Source organism: Oncorhynchus keta, unplaced genomic scaffold (assembly GCF_023373465.1).
Source record: "Oncorhynchus keta strain PuntledgeMale-10-30-2019 unplaced genomic scaffold, Oket_V2 Un_contig_3932_pilon_pilon, whole genome shotgun sequence".
Classification (NCBI taxonomy): Eukaryota; Metazoa; Chordata; class Actinopteri; order Salmoniformes; family Salmonidae; genus Oncorhynchus; species Oncorhynchus keta.
This window is the reverse complement of record NW_026287510.1, coordinates 23,924-47,086: the sequence shown is the minus strand read 5'-3', so window position 1 is coordinate 47,086 and position 23,163 is coordinate 23,924. Positions and strand designations below refer to the sequence as shown.

The window sequence follows — 23,163 nt, the reverse complement described above, 5'->3', positions numbered from 1 at the left end:
GATAAGGATAAGAGAGAGTGTGTGTGGATAAGTGGTGGATAGGGATAAGGATAAGAGAGAGAGTGTGTGAGTGGTGGATAAGGATAAGGATAAGAGAGAAAGTGTGTACCTGGAAAGTGAGATACTCACAGTCCTGCATTCCTGAATTCTTGACTCTATTCCATTTTGAGATAACAGGGTAAAATATAATAATTTTAAATCTACACTGAACAAAGATATAAACGCAACATGTACAGTGTTGCTCCCCTGTGCCATGAGCAGAAATACAATATACCAGATATTTCTCTAAAATGTTGCGAACAAATTCATTTCCATCCCTGTTTGTGAGCATTTCTCCTTTGCCAGTATAATCCATCCACCTGACAGTTGTGGCATATCAAGAAGCTGATTAATCAGCATAATCATTACAGTGGTGCACCTTGTGCTGGGGACAATAAAATGTCACTCTAAAATGTGCAGTTTTGTGACACAACTCATTGCCACAAATGTCTCAAGTTTTGAGGGAGCGTGCAATTGGCTTGCCGACTGCAGGAATGTCCACCAGAGCTGTTGCCAGATAATTTAATGTTCATTTCTCTACAATAAGCCTCCTCCAATGTTGTTTTATAGAATTTGGCAGTACGCCCAACTAGCCTCACAACCACAGACCACGTGTATGAAGTTGTGTGCTTCATTGCTGATGTCAACGTTGTGAACAGAGTGCCCCCTGGTGGTGGTGGGGTTATGGTATGGGCAGGCATAAGCTACGGACAACGAACACAATTGCATTTCATCGATGGCAATTTGAATGCACAGAGATACTGTGACAAGATCCTGAGGTCCATTGTGGTGCCATTCATCTGCTGCCATCATCTCATGTTTCAGCATGATAATGCACGTCCTCATGTTGCAAGGATCTGTACACAATTCCTGGAAGCTGAAAATGTCCCAGTTTATCCATGGCCTGCATTCTCAGATATTGAGCATGTTTGTGATGCTCTTGATCACTGTGTACGACAGCGTGTTCCTGCCAATATCCAGTTACTTGGCACAGCCATTGAAGAGGAGTGGGGCAACATTCCACAGGCCACAATCAACAGTCTGATCAACTCAATGTGAAGGCGATGTGATCACACCAGATACTGACTGGTTTTCTGATCCACACCCCTACCTTTTTTTAAAAGGTATTTGTGACCAACAGATGCATATCTGGCATATCTGTATTAGGGTCTATCTGGCATATCTGTATTAGGGTCTATCTGGCATATCTGTATTAGGGTCTCATGTATTTATTTCAACTGACTGATGTCCTCATATGAACTGTAACTCAGTAAAATCTTTGAAATGGTTGCATGTTGTCTTTCTATTTTTGATTAGTGTTGTAAAGACCAGTAATGTTGGACTTTGCTGAACCGACTCTCCAAACACGGACAGAAACCAGCTCTCTCTTACATCTCTTTGGTCTGTTCACACACTCGCAGGGTTTGTTCATTCTGAGATAATTCATATCTATCTGTTTTTTAAGATCGAAGATCTTGTGATCTTGCTGGGTACGGGCAAGTCTTTTCCGTTATGACAACATGTAATCATAAATCACAGTCCAGTCCACCACTCTAAACTAAATTCCTCCCTGTATGTGTTTTTTAATGGTTAAAGCTCTCTTTGAACTCCAGCACTATACGATGTTAAGTGTGGTGAACCTCACAGTCAAGTGTCAAGATGGCTGCCATGGGTCAAATAGGCTGACCAGGAAATTGACATGTTTTAATAAATACATTGAGAGCCCTATACACCGTATATAACCATGCGAAACAGTGGAGGCTGCTGAGGGGAGGACAGTTCATAATCTTTTTTTTTTATTTAACCAGGCAAGTCAGTTAAGAACATATTCTTATTTTCACTGACGGCCTGGGAACAGTGGGTTAACTGCCTGTTCAGGGGCAGAACGACAGATTTGTACCTTGTCAGCTCGGGGGTTTGAACTCGCAACCTTTCGGTTACTAGTCCAACGCTCTAACCACTAGGCTACGCTGCTGCCCCATAATAATGTCTGGAATGGAGCAAATGGAATGGCATCAGTCACCTGGAAACCATGTTTGATGTATTTGATTCCATTCCACTGACTCCATTCCAGTCATTATCACGAGCCCGTTCTCCCCAATTTAAGTTCTACCAAAGCTTTTCAGAGATAAATCTCTCAATTACCTCACAGTGTGATCAATAGATAGCATTGACTTTTCAGGCTGGCTGCATCGTGTGCTTTTTACATTTTTCCACGTCATTTCCCCGGACACATTAACTCTGAAGACAAGCAGGAAGTAGGAACAAGTCAACTGGGCATAATAGAGGGGATGTATTGTAACACGTTCTTAATTCAATTGTCTACTTCTTCATTAAAACCATACTGCTACACAAACGAACCTACTCGTGTTTCTTTTGGTTAATTTTCTTCCATTAACACCTAGACAATGTGTTTATCTCTGTGTAGAAAAAGTATATCTTATATCCTAAATAGTCATGATGCCTCTGGTGTCTGACGTTTCTCTCTCTGATGTGGAGAGTTAATTGACATACATGGGAAAAGGTGTAGGACACAAGAGAATGACTCTAGTGTCCAAAAGCCTGTTTTAGCATGGGCAGCACCATTGAGGAATTTCACAATTTTGAAGTAGTCAATTGGGTGGGACTTCCTATGGGTTAAAGAAGGATGACAGAATTCCATCCAGGTCATCAGGAGGGATCAGCCAATGAATTCTACTCATGAGCAAACATTCCATAACTGCAGGTGGCAGTAAATCTCCAACATGTTCAAACAACACACTCTAGGTGGCAGTATGAACGATTTCAGTTTGTTAACTAACTCATAGAAGTAGTAGATGAAGAAAATTGACAACTTTAAAATGGAAATGGCCTTAAGCTCACAGCACTGAACTATGAAAGAACTAGAAATTGTGTCCAAGATGGCCGACCATTGTTTTTAAAGTTACCTACTCACGTATACGGCGATTCGTGGACCGGCTATATCCAGGTTTGCATCCGGTTTATTTGGCCACACTCACATGCGAACTAGCACAGAGAGCAGCGCGAGCAAAAACGACATCATCACGTAATCCAAAAACATGTTAAACTGCAGTACTGAATCAAGTCAAAAAGCTTCCAGACCAGACAGACAGACGCCATAATGGGACAGATACAAAGCTTGCTTCCAGACCGGACAGACAGACGCCATAATGGGACAGATACAAAGAAGAGTCCTCTATGGCAGGGTGAAAACAGATTCCATGAGATTGAATGGTGGGTTTTTGCACAGATGGGGCTCCATCTATGGCGGGACGGCAGGCAGGCCTCTGCACTCTAGTTATGAATGTGTCTCCCTCTGCCATATGGACGCATTGTATGATACATCGAGAGCAACTGGCGGCAAAAGAGCTGAGCACAGAACTCTGAGATATACTGCAATAGGTAACTTAGATTGTAAACTACATCAAACCACATTCACTGCGCCTATGCCTGTTCACTAAACTATGTGGAGATCAGTAGAGGCTCTTCAGAAGAGGAAGGGGAAGACCCTCCTCAGTGAATTCCGTAAAAACAGTGAAACTTTTTTTTTTAAATATATATTTTTAGATAAAAATATACTAAATATATTCACGGCACCAAATAATTTATTAAAACACACTGTTTTCCGAAGAAGGTCTACAGTAGCTTCAACAGCACTCTGTAGGGAAGCATCATGGTGTAGCCGGGTACAGCTACTTTCCAAGTCAAGGTAAGCTTTTTGGTTTTATTAATTCATTGCCATCGGGGCCCGCCAGTGTAACTGTTAAACTTTTGCTGATTGTACACTCTACTGCATGATTGTAGCGGGTTTACTAATGCATTAGTTCTAGTAGCAATATTGACTAGCTATGACGTCTGTCACCATATTATCTTTAATGTCGGCTGAGTGTGGTGGTTCGCGGTCATGATATGAAGGTTTAGCTTGGAAAGTTAGCTGATGTGTTGTGCACTGAAGTCTACAAGCGAGGGAAAATGTGAGAGTAGGAGAGCGCGTAAATGGGAGAAAGAATTCCACAATGAGCGAAGTGATATTGCTGTTTGTATGTGGCTGCTATGAAAGAGAACTGCGTGTGATCAGGGGTGTATTCATTCCACCGATTCTGTTTAAAAAAAAAAACGTTTCTTAAAAAGAAGCAAACAGAACGAAACAGGGATAAACATACATTAATTTGTCCAATAGAAACTCTCGTTTGCAACTGTTGGACTAATGATTACACCCTAGATCAGCTAGATGCAGGCAAGAGTTGTGCAATGTGATATTGAATGTGTCACTGTCTGCCACCATGATTACTCACATTTTTCTCTCGACCTGTTTACGTTGTACCTTGTAAACCTTCATTCATCGGCTAAGCTGTAGCAACCTCATGATAGGAATGGGGAGAATTTGAGTATCATGTGGTAGCCTAAACCTATCGATGTTTACATTGAACTGGATGAATTAAATATGAATGACAGTCATCCAATATCCTCCCTCATATTAAACGACCCCGACCACCACTGGTAGTTATAGAGGGGGAGTGTTGGAAAGATTTTTCGCATTGAGAGAGGAACTGTTGTCATTCACAATGTATGTAAAAAAAAATAAAAAAAATGTAAACGGACTTGGTTGACTTTCTGTGTAATGAAAAGAAAATGTGCATCCTTGCTTATGTAACAGACATATTTGGGGAAACTGAACAAACTGAACGCAAGCAGACAGATGAGTGACCAAATCCAGGAGTCTGAAACTATGGCCCCTTCCCTTGGCTGTGCATGTTTCTAGCAGAAAACAGCATCAGTAAGTGTCCCACACTAGTGATGACTGCTCACCTCTAACACTTGGAAGAGCACTTTGGGACCTACTTCCCACTCTGTTTGACAGCTGATCAAGCTGTCATGTGACCGAATACATTAACGTGTCACTACGTTGGAGTTTTAAATAAATACCCTGTCATCTTCCTCTGAGCATTAATGCCACATTCGAAACAACTGAGAACACGGACATCTCAGACTTCCGACCTCGGTGCGTTCAAGACAACTGGGAACTTAGAAAAATACGAGCTTCGACTGGGAAAAATCGTTTTGAACGGTCATCCAACTAGGAATTCAAACTCTGGAACTCGGACCTCTTTCTAGAGCTCCAACTATTCGATCTGAGGATCCATGACTTCATGATTTGACCTCGTATTTTTACGAGTTCCCAGTTGACTTGAAAGCGTTATAAAACTCATGGTACCTTTCCCCAGCTCATATTTGTATGAAGCTGGATTCAGTGCTCTCGTCTGCATTAAAACCAAATAGTTATCCAGGTTGGATGTGACAGCAGAGATGAGGTGCACACTTTCGACCACGCCCCTGACTTTGAGACGCTTGGATGCATGATGCAGTAAGCACACCCATCTCCCCACATTAAAGGACTGTATGTTATGGTGAGTTGGGACGACTGTCACGCCCTGATCTGTTTCACCTGTCCTTGTGCTTGTCTCCACCCCTCCAGGTGTCATCCATCTTCCCCACTTATCCCCTGGGTATTTATACCTGTGTTTCCTGTCTGTCTGTGCTAGTTCGTCTTGTTTGTTCAAGTCAACCAGTGGTTTGTCTCAGCTCCTACTTTTCTGCAGTCTCTTTTTTTTGGCCTCCTGGTTTTGACCCTTGCCTGTCCTGGGCCTGCCTGCCATCCTGTACCTTGGCCCCACTACTCTGGATTACCGACCTCTGCCTGACCTGACCTTGCCTGCCATCCTGTACCTTGGCCCCACTACTCTGGATTACCGACCTCTGCCTGACCTGACCCTGCCTGCCATCCTGTACCTTGGCCCCTACTCTGGAGTACCGACCTCTGGCTGACCTGACCCTGGGCCTGCCTGCCATCCTGTACTTTGGCCCCACTACTCTGGATTACCGACCTCTGCCTGACCTGAGCCTGCCTGCCATCCTGTACCTTGGCCCCTACTCTGGAGTACCGACCTCTGCCTGACCCTGGGCCTGCCATCCTGTACCTTGTCCTCACTACTCTAGATTATCGGCCCCTGCCTGTCTTGACCTGTCTTTTGCCTGCCCCTGTTGTTGCAATAAACATTGTTACTTGACACAGTCTGCACTTGGGTCTTACCTGGTAAAGACAATCAGAAATACTGTTAATGTTTTTCAATTGATTGCAGAAAATAAAAAGGTCAACATTGGATGTTAATTACAAGAATTTTCAGATATCAAAATGCGGTCGTGGGCCAAAAGAGTTTGTGAAGCACGGGTGTAGGTCTACTTGGACACCGGCAATGCACATGTAAGTGTACTGCCACCTTCTGGTGATAACACTGAACTGCTGTTGAATTTGTGAAGTAAACAAATGGAATGTTCCTCAAATTCAAGCCACAGATTTACAATTGATGAAGTCATTATTTTCAGATGACCAACAACGGGCAAAGTAAGCTCACTGAAAATAAACTCAATAATTCATTGTGTGCTGATTCAAGCCTTGAATTGAAGGTATAACAGAGGGCTTCAACCTGAAAGTAATTTCCAAGGAAAATACTACTCTTCCCACCGAATATATTTCATCCATTGCTTACCTAATTACAAACTTGAGTCTTACACAGCTGACTAAATTGACAGCGATAGGAAGAAATGAATGACAAACCAAACCCAGTTATAAAGTCACTTATTAACTGTCTCTTTAAGGCTACGAGTGGGGCAGACAATGACATTTCCTTCAACCTTTAGCACAAGTCTCCTTGCAGTCGGCTAAACAAAAACACCTGCCGAGAAAACATCTCAAAGATATTAAGTCTATCAACGTCATTGTCTGTCAGGTATGTACAAGTCATTTGCCAAAATCAATATGAAGACGGACTACAGTATGTTGTTGAGTAATGTCAGTTATAGGCATGTGGTGGTCATGTGACAACAGGGTGTTTTTGACATAGAAAAGTGCACATTATGGGGAATCACGAGAGGTGGTCGAAGTGGCACCACCCTAGTGGTTGTGTCAACTGTGTTGAATAAACTTTACATTTGTTTTATCAAGAGGTACAGTTTATCTTTTTTTAAATTATTTTTTATTTTATATATATATTTATTTATTTTTTATATGTTCAGAACTTTTGTGAAATATTACATTAACAAATATATGGCAAATAGAAGTAAAACGAGTCCTATATCGACATAACCTGAAAGGCCGCTCAGCAAGGAAGAAGCCACTGCTTTTTACTGCTCCACCATAAAAAAGCCAGACTACGGTTTACAACTGCACATGGGGACAAAGATCGTACTTTTTGGAGAAATGTCCTCTGGTCTGATGAAACAAAAATAGAACTGTTTGGCCATAATGACCATCATTATGTTTGGAGGAAAAGGGGGGCTTGCAAGCCGAAGAACACCATCCCAACCGTGAAGAACAGGGGTGGCAGCATCATGTTGTGGGAGTGGTTTGCTTCAGGAGGGACTGGTGCACTTCACAAAATAGATGGCTTCATGAGGGAGGACACTTAAGTGGATATATTGAAGCAACATCTCAAGACATCAGTCAGGAAGTTAAAGCTTGCTCGCAAATGGGTTTTCAAAATGGACAATGACCCCAAGCATACTTCCAAAGTTGTGGGAAAATGGCTTAAGGACAACAAAGTCAAGGTATTGGAGTGGCCATCACAAAGCCCTGACCTCAAACCTATGGAAAATTTGTGAGCAGAACTGAAAAAGCGTGTGCGAGCAAGGAGGCCTACAAACCTGACTCAGTTACACCAGCTCTGTCAGGAGGAATGGGCCAAAATTCACCCAACTTATTGTGGGAAGCTTGTGGAAGGCTTCCCAAAATGTTTGAGCCAAGTGAAACCATTTAAAGGCAATGCTACCAAATACTAACTGAGTGTATGTAAACTTCTGACCCACTGGGAATGTGATGAAAGAAATAAAAGCTGAAATAAATTATTCTCTCTACGATTATTCTGACATTTCACATTCTTAAAATAAAGTTGGGATCCTAACTGACATAAGACAGGGATTATTTACTCTGATTAAATGGCAGGAATTGTTAAAACTGAGTTGAAATGCATTTGGCTAAGGTGAATGTAAACTTCCGACTTAAACTGTATGTTTGTGTATTTGTATCTGTGTATGTGTATATGTAGGCATGTTTATATATATATATATATATATATATTCACCCCAAAAAATTAATGGGGTATTGGAAATGATGCAGATAATTACATTGATGGAAGTGACAATCTATTTGCAATATTAAAGCTGACCCCCCCCCCCCCAAAAAAAAAAAAAAAAAGATGGACCCTTTTCAGTTGTATTCCAGGAAGGATTAGGAACAGGTAGAGTGATTGGATTCTTTCATGTTCATCATATCACCCAAATCTTCCTGTTTCTGCAGGACAGTCATGGAACATCTGGGCTGCAGGGCCATCGTGGCCTTTTGTTTTGTGGGGGCAGTTATTGCAGGTGCACATCCTCCTGGATCAGTCCTGGGGGAGACTCAAGCATTTCAAAGAAAACTCCTGATGGAATATGATAATAACCCTGCCTCAACAACCAGTACGTTTTTTTTTTATTATATTTTTTGTCATTCACTGTCAACAGAAAAATGCAAACATTTAATTTGTGTCATCATTAAAGCACATTCACTAGTGTACCTAAATTACATTTAAATGTAACACCTTCACAGAGTGCAGTGCCTTCGGAAAAGTGTTCAGACCCATTGACTATTTCCACATTTAGTTACGTTACAGCCTTATTCTAAAATGGTTTAAATAAAACAATTTCCTCATCTATCTACACACAATACCCCATTATGACTGGCCAAATAGGCTGGCCACTCTAACATAAAGGCTTGATTGGTGGAGTGCTGCAGAGATGGTTGTCCTTCTGGAAGGTTCTCCCATCTCTGGAGCTCTGTCAGAGTGACAATCGGGTTCTTGGTCACCTCCCTGACCAAGGCCCTTCTCCCCCGATTGTTCGGTTTGGCCGGGCGGCCAGCTCTAGGAAGAGTCTTGGTGGTTCCAAACTACTTCCTTTTAAGAATGATGGAGGCCACTGTATTCTTGGGGACCTTCGATGCTGCAGAAATGTTTTGGTACCCTCCCCCAGATCTGTGCCTAGACACAATCCTGTCTCGGAGCTCTACGAACAATTCCTTTGACTTCATGGCTTGGTTTTTGCTCTGACATGCACTGTCAACTGTGGGACCTTATATAGACAAGTGTGTGCCTTTCCTAATCATGTCCAATCATTTGAATTTACCACAGGTGGACTCCAATCAAGTTGTAGAAACATCTCAAGGTTGATCAATGTAAACAGAATCCACCATTTCTGCAGCATCGATGAATTTAATTTCGAGTCTCATAACAAAGGACCACTCCTTAGTAAAAGGCATATGACTGCCCGCTGGGAGTTTGCCAAAAAACACCTAAAAGACTCAGACCATGAGAAACAAGATTCTCTGGTCTGATGAAACCAAGAATGAACTCTTTGGCCTAAATGCCAAGCGTCTCATCTGGAGGAAACCTGGCACCATCCCTACAGTGAATCATGGTGGTGGCAACATCATGGTGTGGGGATGTTTTTCAGCAGCAGTGACTGGGAGACTAGTCAGGATTGAGGGAAAGATGAATGGAGCAAATTACAGAGAGATCCTTGATGAAAACCTGCTCCAGAGCGCTCAGGACCGCAGATGGTGGTTCACCGTTCCACATGACAACAACCCTCACCACACAGGCTTCGGGACAAGTCTCTGAATGTCCTTGAGTGGCCCAGCCAGAGCCCGTACTTGAACCCAATCGAACATCTCTGGAGAGACCTGAAAATAGCTGTGCATTGACGTTCCCCATCCAACCTGACAGTGCTTGAGTGAATCTGCAGAGAAGAATGGGAGAAACGCCTCAAATATAGTTGCGCCAAGCTCGTAAAGTCATACCCAAGAAGACTCGTGGCTGTAATCGCTGACAAAGGTGCTTCAACGAAGTACAGAGTAAAAGGTCTGACTACTTTATGTAAATGTGATATTTACATTTTCTTTTAAAAAAAACACAATTTTAAAAACATTCTAAAAACCCGTTGTTCCTTTGTCATTATGGGGTAGTGTGTGTAGATTGATGAGGGGAATCAAAAAAAATGTGGAAAAGTCAAGGGGTCTGAATACTTTCTGAATACACTGTACATATGAGTCCCACCAATCCAGTGTCAAATTACATTTTTGGGTGTTGAAAAAATAACACTGTTTCAGTTTATACCTTGACACACCTTGACACAATACACCGAAAGTGATGTGGTATTTTCCAGGAAGTATCCTTCCAAGAATTCGCCTTTTGAACTTTCGTAGGCTTTTTGAGGGGTCTTTAATGGACCAAAACTTTATAAAAGGCCTCTGGTAGAAATAAATTCATCCACAAACACAAATGTAATTTTATGCATATCTTAAGTGATGGCATTTCACCGAGGAGGGATCAATAATATAATAATAATAATAATATATGCCATTTAGCAGACGCTTTTATCCAAAGCGACTTACAGTCATGTGTGCATACATTCTACGTATGGGTGGTCCCGGGAATCGAACCCACTACCCTGGCGTTACAAGCGCCATGCTCTACCAACTGAGCTACAGAAGGACCACCATCAACAACAACATTGTAGTTACTACACAATTCTAACCTAATTGACAGAATGAAAAGAAGGAAGCCTGTACAGAATAAAATATTCTAAAACATGCATCCTGTTTGTAATAAGGCACGAAAGAAATGCCAAAAATGTGGCAAAGCATGGTGGTGGCTGAATCATATTATGGGTATGCTTGTCATAGGCAAGGACTAGGATGTTTTTAGGATAAAATTAATTAAATAGATCTAAGCACAGACACAATCCTAGACGAGAACGTGGTTCAGTCTGCTTTCCTACAGACACTGGGAGACAAATTCACCTTTCATCAGGACAATAACTTAAATCACAAGGCCAAATATGCACTGGAGTTGCTTACCAAGACGACATTGAATGTTCCTGAGTGACCTAAGTTACAGTAATGACTTAAATCGGCTTGAAAATCTATAGCAAGACTTGAAAATGACTGTCTCAACAACCAACTTGACAGAGCTTGAACAATTATTTAAAGAATAATGGGCAAATATTGCACAATGAGAAATCCAAGTGAGCAAAAACCTTACCCAGAAACACTCACCGCTGTAATCCCTGACAAAGATGATTCTAACATGTATTGACTCAGGGTTCAATACTTATCTAATCAAGATATATTAGTGTTTTATTTTTCATTCATATATAGTACCAGTCAGTACCAGTCAAAAGTTTGGACACACCTACTCATTCCAGGGGTTTTCTTTTCAGTATTGACTGACCTTCATGTCTTAATGTAATGATGGACTGTCGTTTCCCTTTGCTTATTTGAGCTGTTTGAACATAGCCCTTTTACCAAACAGGGCTATGTTCTGTATACCTCCCCTACCTAGTCACAACACAACTGATTGGCTCAAACGCATTAAAAAGGAAATTACTTTGAACACGGCACACCAGTTTGCGGACGACACGACAGTGGTAGGCTTGATTACCAACAACGACGAGACGGCCTACAGGGAGGAGGTGAGGGCCCTCGGAGTGTGGTGTCAGGAAAATAACCTCACACTCAACGTCAACAAAACTAAGGAGATGATTGTGGACTTCAGGAAACAGCAGAGGGAACACCCCCCTATCCACATCGATGGAACAGTAGTGGAGAGGGTAGCAAGTTTTAAGTTCCTCGGCAGACACATCACAGACAAAACTGAATTGGTCCACTCACACAGACAGCGTCATGAAGAAGGCGCAGCAGCGCCTCTTCAACCTCAGGAGGCTGAAGAAATTCGGCTTGTCACCAAAAGCACTCACAAACTTCTACAGATGCACAATCGAGAGCATCCTGGCGGGCTGTATCACCACCTGGTACGGCAACTGCTCCGCCCTCAACCGTAAGGCTCTCCAGAGGGTAGTGAGGTCTGCACAACGCATCACCGGGGGCAAACTACCTGCCCTCCAGGACACCTACACCACCCGATGTTACAGGAAGGCCATAAAGATCATCAAGGACATCAACCACCCGAGCCACTGCTTGTTCACCCCGCTATCATCCAGAAGGCGAGGTCAGTACAGGTGCATCAAAGCTGGGACCGAGAGACTGAAAAAGAGCTTCTATCCCAAGGCCATCAGACTGTTAAACAGCCACCACTAACATTGAGTGGCTGCTGCCAACACACTGACATTGACACTGACCCAACTCCAGCCACTTTAATAATGGGAATTGATGGGAAATGATGTAAATATATCACTAGCCACTTTAAACAATGCTACCTTATATAATGTTACTTACCCTACATTATTCATCTCATATGCATACGTATATACTGTACTCTATATCATTGACTGCATCCTTATGTAATACATGTATCACTAGCCACTTTAACTATGCCACTTTGTTTATTTTGTCTACATACTCATCTCATATGTATATACTGTACTCGATACCATCTACTGTATGCTGCCCTGTACTATCACTCATTCATATATCCTTATGTACATATTCTTTATCCCCTTACACTGTGTATAAGACAGTAGTTTTGGAATTGTTAGTTAGATTACTTGTTGATTATTACTGCATTGTCGGAACTAGAAGCACAAGCATTTCGCTACACTCGCATTAACATCTGCTAACCATGTGTATGTGACAAATAAAATTTGATTTGAATTGAAATGCATTCCAGGTGACTACCTCATGAAGCTGGTTGAGAGAATGTCAATATTGTGCAAAGCTGTCATCAAGGAAAAAGGTGGCTATTTATTTTATTATTATTATTTTTTATTTTACCCAGTTTTCTCCCCAATTTCGTGGTATCCAATTGTTTTTAGTAGCTACTATCTTGTCTCATCGCTACAACTCCCGGGCTCGGGAGAGACGAAGGTTGAAAGTCATGCGTCCTCCGATACACAACCCAACCAAGCCGCACTGCTTCTTAACACAGCGCGCATCCAACCCGGAAGCCAGCTGCACCAATGTGTCGTGGAAACACCGTGCACCTGGCAACCTTGGCTAGCGCGCACTGCGCATGGCCCGCCACAGGAGTCGCTGGTGCGCGCGATGAGGCAAGGATATCCCTACCGGCCAACCCCTCCCTAACCCGGAGAACGCTAGGCCAATTGTGCGTCACCCCGCACCCTCTCGGTCACGGCCGGTTACGACAGAGCCTGAGCGGGAACCCAGAGTCTCTGGTTGCACAGCTGGCACTGCAGTACAGCGCCCTTAACCACTGCACCACCCGGGAGGCCAAAAGGTGGCTATTTTGAAATATACTTTTGATTTGTTTAACACTTTTTTGGTTACTACATGATTCCGTATGTGTTATTTCAGAGTTTTGATGTCTTCACTATTATTATACAATGTAGAAAATAGTAAAAAAAAATAAAAAATGAGTAGGTTTGTCCAAACTTTTGACTGGTACTGTGTATATATATATATATATATATATATATTTAATTTTTATTCTTCCACATTGACATTACAGCGTATTTTGTATAGATCGTTGACAAAAAAATATACAATTAAATCCATTTTAGTCCCACTTTGTAACACAACAAAATGTGGAATAAGTCAAAGGGGTGTGATTACTTCCTGAAGGCTCTGTATGTAGTAGCTTGTGTGGTGGATAATGGAACATTCTCTGGTTGTTCTCTGAATTTACCCCAGTCTCCTGTCCCCTGCACCCCACAGCTGCCCACCCCACCGTGGCTGGTTCCTCCACAGGCTCTACCTACCTGGTTGCAGCACTGGCCTCCGCCTTCACTGTCTCCCTGTTCCTCGTGGTGGCCTTCAAGTGCCGCCTATTCCACCGCTACCTGGCCAGCAACCGCCACGCCCTGCTCCCCGAGGGGGACACAGCCAGCCAGTACAGCCCAGACGAGGCGACCTTCCCTGGGCACGGCATGGTAGGCCGAGGGGGTGAAGGCAATAGGACCCATCGAGGGTTGGATACAGATGACGACGATGGCTTCATAGAGGATAATTACATCCAGGCCAGTGAGAGGGCGAGAGCGGAGATTCACGTGGATGACGGGATGGAAGGAGAGGATAGTGATGATGATGATATCCTGATTTGAGGTGATTTAAGACTGGTTGAAAGGAATAGTTAACAGTTGACTTGATGACAGTTGTGGGGTCACTTCATAGAGTCCAATGCTGTCCAGACCAGGCCTGGGTTCAAATAATATTGGATATCTTTCAAATATTTCAGATGTGCTTAATTGAGCTTGTGTGACACAGCTGAACCGAATGAATCGTCTCAAAAGTGAAAAACCCCACCCAACAGGCACTCCAGGCAGGCTCAATAAAACACTCAAAGTATTTTAAAGAAAACAATTACTATTTGAACCCAGGTCAGGTGAGACTATGTCGAAAGATGGCAGAGATACTGAGAAAAGATCATGGTCCCACTTAACAACTTACTGTATAATTACTGTATACTTTAAAGACTTTATATCAAAAATATAACATTCATCATAAATACTTAATTAGGCTGTTTGAGAAGGTTTGAATCTTAAGCAACCTGCACACACATGATTTGAAGTACAATAGACCAACATAGCTACTGTAGTAGGTCAAAGCTGTGCGCTGTAAAACCTTGGTATGACATGGGTGAAATACGCATCGTGGCGCTCGTGAATTTCCTTTCCTTTTTCGGCTGCATACCAATGCCTACTTCTCACTCAAAACAGATTTTCATTTTTAATACTACATATAGTGATTTACAATTCATTTGTAAGCAAATACTGTAAAACCATGATGATATAATTGGTCATACAATCTGATTCTTTGCCAAATGTGGCATAGTAACGCCTTTAAAACGAGTTTATGAAGGCTTCAGTAACAGTTCAAATTGTTTCCTTTAAAGTGGGACATTTTTCAAGCGGGGGACTAAATGAGCCTGAGCCACATTGAAGATGAGTTGTTACTGTTTGGTATGCAATGATTTTTATTTTTCTGAAGGGCGCAATGCAAAATAAATATCCTTGATTCTTTTTGTATATACAGTACCAGTCAAAAGTTTGGACACACCTACTCATTCAAGGGTTTATCGTTATAAAAAAAAAAAAACTATTTTCTACATTGAAAAGCATTCCTCATGAAGCTGGTTGAGAGAATGCCAAGAGTATGCAAAGCTGTCATCAAGGCAAAGGGTGGCTACTTTGAAGAATCTCAAATGTAAAATCTATTTTGATTTATTTAATCGTTTTTTGGTTACTACATGATCTCCATATATGTGTTATTTCATAGTTTTGATGCCTGCACTATTGTTCTTCAATGTAGAAAATAGTCCAAATAAAGAAAAACCCTGGAATGAGTCGGTGTGTCTGGAAATTTATTTATTGTAATGTGTCTGTTATCCGTCCAATGTGTCCACATTGTGACCAGATATCCTGGTCCCTCCGTCCCTGATCGTAAATGATTTTACATCTGTTCTTTGAAAATAATCTAAATGATTTTACTAAGTCATATTGATGCCATTAGTCAATGGTGGCACAACGGTACCAACTCTTAATGACTTTAGAAAGCGGATAATTATGATTCGCTGAAGTGTTACAGATCGCACACAATGTTTACCGTGAACGAGGTCTCTGCTAACGCGGGAACATTGCCTTTAAATGTTAATCACGCTGTAATGCTGAATTTCCACGATACGGATTGAATAGAGCCCTAAATGGTTTCAACTGTCCAGATCCGTCTACACTTGTAAGATTTCCAGGCACTAAGCGTGCCTGACTACCTTCCGAGTTGGTCAGGAAGATCCTATCACTATCAGATCACAATGTGTCTACAACTGACTGAATATATAGGCAGAATCAGAATGTGGACCAAGGACGCATTCTAGAACCAGGTACAAACAGGGCTAAAGTCTCATGGAGAAAATATTAACCTTCTTGTTTACAGTTCTCAGGTTTGTGCACAGAGTGTCACTTTTTCCCCCTGCATTTAATAAAAAAATATAAAAAATTGTGATATTAATCCGACACATACAAAAGAACAAATCCTGTTTTACGGTGTCCATATTAGGACAGCTCAGAACGAGCACTGCTGAGACTGAGGATGGGGGGGTCCGCCCGCCCACCACTCATCATTAACTCTATCCGTCTCCGGCTGCGAACGCAACTCATGAGGACAGCCGGCACTAGGAGGCAGAGCATGTTGCCGGGATCGGGGCACCACCAGTACAGAGCTGCTCAGGAAAGGCAGCAGGCAGGTGTGAGTGCATCTGAACGCACAGTTAGGCAAAGACTTTTGGAGAATGGCCTGGTGTCAAGAAGGACAGCAAAGAAGCCACTTCTCTCCAGGAAAAACATCAGGGACAGACTGATATTCTGCAAAAGGTACAGGGATTGGACTGCTGAGGACTGAGGTAAAGTCATTTTCTCTGATGAATCCCCTTTCAGATTGTTTGGGGCATCCAGAAAAAAGAATGTCCAGAGAAGACAAGGTGAGCGCTACCATCAGTCTGTGTCATGCCAACAGTAAAGCATCCTGAGACCATTCATGTGTGGGGTTGCTTCTCAGCCAAGGCAGTGGGCTCACTCACAATTTTGCCTAAGAACACAGCCATGAATAAAGAATGGTACCAACACATCCTCCAAGAGCAACTTCTCCCAACCATCCAGGAACAGTTTGGTGACGAACAATGCCTTTTCCTGCATGATGGAGAAATTTAAAATAAGGAAAAAGTGATAACTAAGTGGCTCGGGGAACAAAACATCAATATTTTGGGTCCATGGCCAGGAAACTCCCCAGACCTTAATCCCATTGAAAAGTTGTGGTCAATCCTCAAGAAACGGGCGGACAAACAAAACCCCACAAATTCTGACAAACTCCAAGAATTGATTATGCAAGAATGGGCTGCCATCAGTCAGGATGTGGCCCAGAAGTTAATTGCCAGCATGCCAGGGCGGATTGCAGAGGTCTTGAAAAAGAAGGGTCAACACTGCAAATATTGACTATATATTGGCATCAACTTCATGTAATTTTCAATAAAAGCCTTTGACACTTATGAAATGCTTGTAATTATACTTCAGTATTCCATAGTAACATCTGACAAAAATATCTAAAGACACTGAAGCAGCAAACTCTGTGGAAATTCATATTTGTGTCATTCTCAACACTTTTGACCACGACTGTAGAGTCAAATTGCAGGTTAGTCAAGGTAATGTGTACATGTAGGTAGAGTTAAAGTGACAATGAATAGATAATAACTAGAGAGTAGCAGCAGCGTAAAATAGGGGTGGGGGAGTCTTATGGCTTGGGTGTAGAAGCTGTTAAGACTGTGGACCTAGACTTGGCGCTCCGGTACCGCTTTCTGTGCGGTAGCAGAAAGAACAGTCTATGACTAGGGTGGCTGGAGTCTTTGACAATTTTTAGGGCTTTCCTCTGACACCGCCTGGTATAGAGGTCCTGGATGGCCCCAGTGATGTACTGGGCCGTATGCACTACACTCTGTAGTGTCTTGCAGTCGGAGGCTGAGCAGTTGCCATACCAGGCAGTGATGCAACCAGCTTAAATGGTGCAGCTGTTTAACCTTCTGAGGATGCTACATTTGTTCAGTCTCCTGAGGGGGAATAGGCTTTGTTGTGCCCTCTTTACGACTGTCTTGGTGTGTTTTGACCATGATAGTTTATTGATGTGGACATAAAGGAACTTGAAGCTCTCAATCTGCTCCACTACAGCCCCATCGATGAAGCATTGTGGAGGAGGTGCGATGGTGCTTTGTTGGTGACACTGCCTGTGATTTATGTGGAATTCAAGGCACACTTAACCAGCAGGGCTATCGTCATTTTGCAGTGATACTCCATCCCATCTGGTTTACGCTTAGTGGGACTATCATTTGTTTTTTAACAGGACAGTGACCCAACACACCTCCAGGCTGTGTAAGGGTTATTTGACCAAGAAGGAGAGTGATGGAGTGCTGCATCAGATGACCTGGCCTCCACAATCACCCGACCTCAACCCAATTGAGATGGTTTGGACCGCAGAGTGAAGGAAAAGCAGCCAAGAAGTGCTCAGCATACTTTTTTGGTTACTACATAATTCCATATGTGTTATTTCATATTATTCTACAATGTAGAAAATAGTCAAAATAAAGAAAAACCCTTGAATGAGTAGGTGTGTCCAAACTTTTGACTGGTACTATATATATATATATTACATTAATGGCCTTTTTATATATAGAGGCTATTTATATAGAACATTTGAATAAAACCCATCTAAACTCTATTATATTTATAAATATGATAATATTTTAGGTTGATTATAATTCCATTACACACTTTCTGACATGCCATACTTTTATTTTCCTGCATCAGTAAAAGCAGGAAATTCATCACCTCGGCCTACTGCCATTCATTCCAATTAGACCTGGTTGGATTTCTCCCCGACCAAGATGGCTGCCATTTTCAACTCATTCCGAAACTTTGCCTACCTCTCTAACCACTAGGCTACCCACCTCTCTAACCACTAGGCTACCTACTTCTCTAACCACTAGGCTACCTACTTCTCTAACCACTAGGCTACCCACCTCTCTAACCACTAGGCTACCCACCTCTCTAACCACTAGGCTACCTACTTCTCTAACCACTAGGCTACCCACCTCTCTAACCACGAGGCTACCTACCTCTCTATCCACTAGGCTACCTACCTCTCTAACCACTAGGCTACCTACCTCTCTAACCACTAGGCTACCTACCTCTCTAACCACTAGGCTACCTACCTCTCTAACCACTAGGCTACCTACCTCTCTAACCACTAGGCTACCTCTAACCACTAGGCTACCTACCTCTCTAACCACTCTAACCACTAGGCTACCTACCTCTCTACCACTCTACCTACCTCTCTAACCACTAGGCTACCCACCTCTCTAACCACTAGGCTACCTACTTCTCTAACCACTAGGCTACCCACCTCTCTAACCACTAGGCTACCCACCTCTCTAACCACTAGGCTACCTACTTCTCTAACCACTAGGCTACCCACCTCTCTAACCACGAGGCTACCTACCTCTCTATCCACTAGGCTACCTACCTCTCTAACCACTAGGCTACCTACCTCTCTAACCACTAGGCTACCTACCTCTCTAACCACTAGGCTACCTACCTCTCTAACCACTAGGCTACCTACCTCTCTAACCACTAGGCTACCTACCTCTCTAACCACGAGGCTACCTACCTCTCTAACCACTAGGCTACCTACCTCTCTAACCACTAGGCTACCTACCTCTCTAACCACTAGGCTACCTACCTCTCTAACCACTAGGCTACCTACCTCTCTAACCACTAGGCTACCTACCTCTCTAACCACGAGGCTACCTACCTCTCTAACCACTAGGCTACCTACCTCTCTAACCACTAGGCTACCTACCTCTCTAACCACTAGGCTACCTACCTCTCTAACCACTAGGCTACCTACCTCTCTAACCACTAGGCTACCTACCTCTCTAACCACTAGGCTACCCACCTCTCTAACCACTAGGCAGGCTACCTACTTCTCTAACCACTAGGCTACCTACTTCTCTAACCACTAGTGGTTAACCACTAGGCTACCTACGGCTACCTACCTCTCTAACCACTAGGCTAGTAACCTCTCTAACCACTAGGCTAAGGCTACCTACCTCTCTAACCACTAACCACTAGCTACCTACCTCTCTAACCACTAGGCTACCTCTCTACCTCTCTAACCACTAGGCTACCTCAACCACCTCCACCGAGCTACCTCTCTAACCACTCTACCTACACCACTAACAAGGTACAAAACCTAGTACCTACCTTCCACTAGGCCCCTACCTCTCCACATGGGGCGGCAGCGTGTTCTAGTAACCGGAAGGTTGCGGTTCAAACCCCGAGCTGACAAGGTACAAACCTGAACAGGCAGTTAACCCACTGAGGCCGTCATATAAGTATCTTAACTGACTTGCCTGGTTAAATAAAGGTTAAAAAAAAAAAAAAATTCAAATGTGTAACACATCCGCACACATATTTCAGGAACATTTTAAAATCTTTATTTACATCACACATAACACAAATAGCTTCTTATTGCCCGACTATATAATATAAATACACTGCTCGTATTTGACTGTTGAAATGGTGTTTTCAATGCTTCACTCAGTGTGACTATGTGATAGATATTGTGGGCAGACACCTGATCAATCCCTGGCCCTGTGTTTCTGCAGGTTGCTTCTAGCTTGGTCCCAGATCAGTTTGTGCTGCATAGCCAACTCCTATGATCGTTGTCATGCAAATCAGCACAAACAGATCTGGGACCAGGCTAGATGCCCTCAGCTCGACTACCTCCATGTATAATCAGTACATGTATCTCTACAGTTTATTGGGTATATACCAAATCTACTGCTCATGTCCACCAATGTCAGGTTCATTCCATTAAAACTGAGTTCCTAATCAGACCTGGGTTCAAACAGTATTTATTTTCGCTCAGCGTTTGATTGAGCCAACCAGGAATGCTGGATTTGCACGTTTATGGTCTGTTCTACTTACTCCATTGTGCCAGGCAAGCTCAATCAAACTCTGCTAAATGATTTTAAAGAAAAACAATAACTTTTAACCAATAACTCTTAACTCGTGTAACCATCACAACCCCCCTCCTCCTCCTCTCCTCCCCCAGGATCAAGTGGTGAGTACAGGCAGCTTGGTGCTGCTAGAGGGGGGTATTAGGGAGTGGCTCTGGCCCTGCATCTGCATCTTCAGCCTCTGGATCTCCATGCGCTGCAGCTGGATGATACGCTCCGCTTCCTCCTCGAAATTCAGCCTCGCCACTAAACCCCTCCCCTCCACAGAGGTCAGCGCTATGGGGATACAGAGGTCAGAGGTCAGTGCTATGGGATACAGAGGTCAGCGCTATAGGGATACAGAGGTCAGTGCTATGGGATACAGATGTCAGCGCTATGGGGACACAAAGGTCAGAGGTCAGTGCTATGGGATACAGAGGTCAGCGCTATAGGGATACAGAGGTCAGAGGTCAGTGCTATGGGATACAGAGGTCAGCGCTATGGGGATACAGAGGTCAGAGGTCAGCGCTATGGGGACACAGAGGTCAGAGGTTTACACTACGGTGAGTGGTCAAGAGGGTCATATCATGCTTTTTCTTGCATTAATGTTCATTTATTATTATTTATTTTTTCAATTTTAGAATGCATGGGAAGTTGTTCCATCACTACATAGAAACAAGAACGAGTTCAAAACTATTGAAGATGAACAGGGGACTAATTTACTAGCTAGGCGTTTGCACCAAAGTTTGCAGAATGTTTTTTCAAAAAAGGATTCCATTATTGAAGACAGAACAAAAAGGTCAAATAAAGGTCAGAAGTGTGAACGCAGGATGAACCGATAAAACAAGTAGAAACAGATCAACTCTCAGGTCAAACTGTTATCTGGGTTATAGTGAATATCAGATATTGTTAGTGTGTGAGGGTCCAGTCACCAGTGAGGTCTGAGGAGCTCAGTTTCTTTTTGCTGATGCTTGATTGGCTCTTATTGTCGTGGACCTGAGTCCTCACCAGACGCAGCTCCCGCCTCAGATCATTGATCTCCTTTATCAGAGACACGTTCTCCTGGAAAAGAGACATGAAACTGAACATCAGTGCTAAACTGAAATTAGGATTTTGAAATATCATTTAATTCGTGGAATATGGAATGTGAATAAACCACACTATATATCATGGAAGGTAAATTCCCAGCTCTCAAAATTGGGTTGTAGACATCATCTTTTTCTGGTTGAAAAGTCATGTTCAGCAGGGGGAAACGTTTTAACTGGGTAGGTACAGCCTGAATTTATCCAATAAGAACAGATTTTCATTTTCGGTTACAAAATGTTTTGCTTCAGTGTGCTCTACTGAACACAACCTTGGTTTTTCACGTTGAAGCATTGTCTTCACAGGCTTTTCTCAACCCATTTTGCCCACGGGGCTTCGGTTGGTGTTAGCGGCGTCTCTCCCTCCCACCTTCATGATCTTGACGTTTTCTGTCCGGTGGACCTCTGTGTCTTTGGCCAGCTTCCTCTTCAGAGACGCCACATTCCTCTCCAGGTGTTCCCTCTGACGACTGTACTCCCTCTGGATGTCTGCGTCCACACCCACTATGTCCACCTCAACACACACATTACACACACATTACACACATTACACACACACACACACACATTACACACATTACACACATATTACACACACACACATTACACACACACACATTACACCCACTATGTCCACCTCAACACACACATTACACACACACATTACACACACATTACACACACACATTACACACACTATGTCCACCTCAACACACATGACACACACATTACACCCACATAACACACACATTACACACACATTACACACACATTACATACACACATTACACACACACACACATTACACACACACATTACAGACACACAATACACACACACATTACAGACACACACACATTACAGACACACACACATATTACAGACACACACACATTACAGACACACACACATTACACACATTACACACACACACACACACACATTACACACACACATTACACACACACATATTCATTTTACTAGCATGTGTGTATTTGTGTTTCCTGAATATTTATTCTGGATGCTAACTGGTAATTCATTCCCTTAAAGTGGTAATTTATCAAAAACATTTTAGAAATGCATCCAACTAATCTGTGTTAAGTGTGTGTCTGTGAGCCAGCATGCAGAGCAGCACTTGAGTGTGTGTATGTGTGTGTGTGTGTGTGCGCACGCATCATTGTCTCGTCCTGCCATAACATTCCACACATAATACTTTTGTGTGTGTGTGTGTGTGTGTGTGTGTGTGTGTGTGTGTGTGTGTGTGTGTGTGTGTGTGTGTGTGTGTGTGTGTGTGTGTGTGTGTGTGTGTGTGTGTGTGTGTGTGTGTGTGTAATCTCACCACATCACTCTGCTGGACGTAGTGGTCATAGAGCTCTCTGATACTATCCTTTAACCTCTTAGGCTCCTGGATGAAGCCTACACAGTTATGGAGGTCTGTCTTGAACCTGCGTACCAGGGCCTCCACGTCCCTCACCTGGGTGAAGAGAGCAAGAATA

The 23,163-nt window shown here is 42.9% G+C and overlaps 1 protein-coding gene across 1 annotated transcript; it reads right to left on the bottom strand.

Moving 5' to 3' along the window:
• Window positions 1-20,065: 20,065 nt before the first annotated feature.
• Window positions 20,066-23,163, bottom strand: LOC127924301 (cilia- and flagella-associated protein 57). The gene is made up of 4 exons (XM_052508910.1): window positions 23,007-23,163; window positions 22,038-22,181; window positions 21,518-21,647; window positions 20,066-20,882 (listed from the first exon to the last, which is right to left on the bottom strand). The coding sequence occupies exons 2-4, from the start codon at window positions 22,041-22,043 to the stop codon at window positions 20,704-20,706; spliced, it is 315 nt and encodes a 104-aa protein (XP_052364870.1). The 5' UTR covers window positions 22,044-22,181; window positions 23,007-23,163; the 3' UTR covers window positions 20,066-20,703.

What these genes read in the sequence shown, in the direction of transcription:
- LOC127924301 (XM_052508910.1), bottom strand. An exon ending in GAGCTCCTCAGACCTCACTG is followed by an intron (nt 20,883 to 21,517) that starts GTGACTGGACCC and finishes GTATCCCCATAG; the next exon opens with CGCTGACCTCTGTGGAGGGG.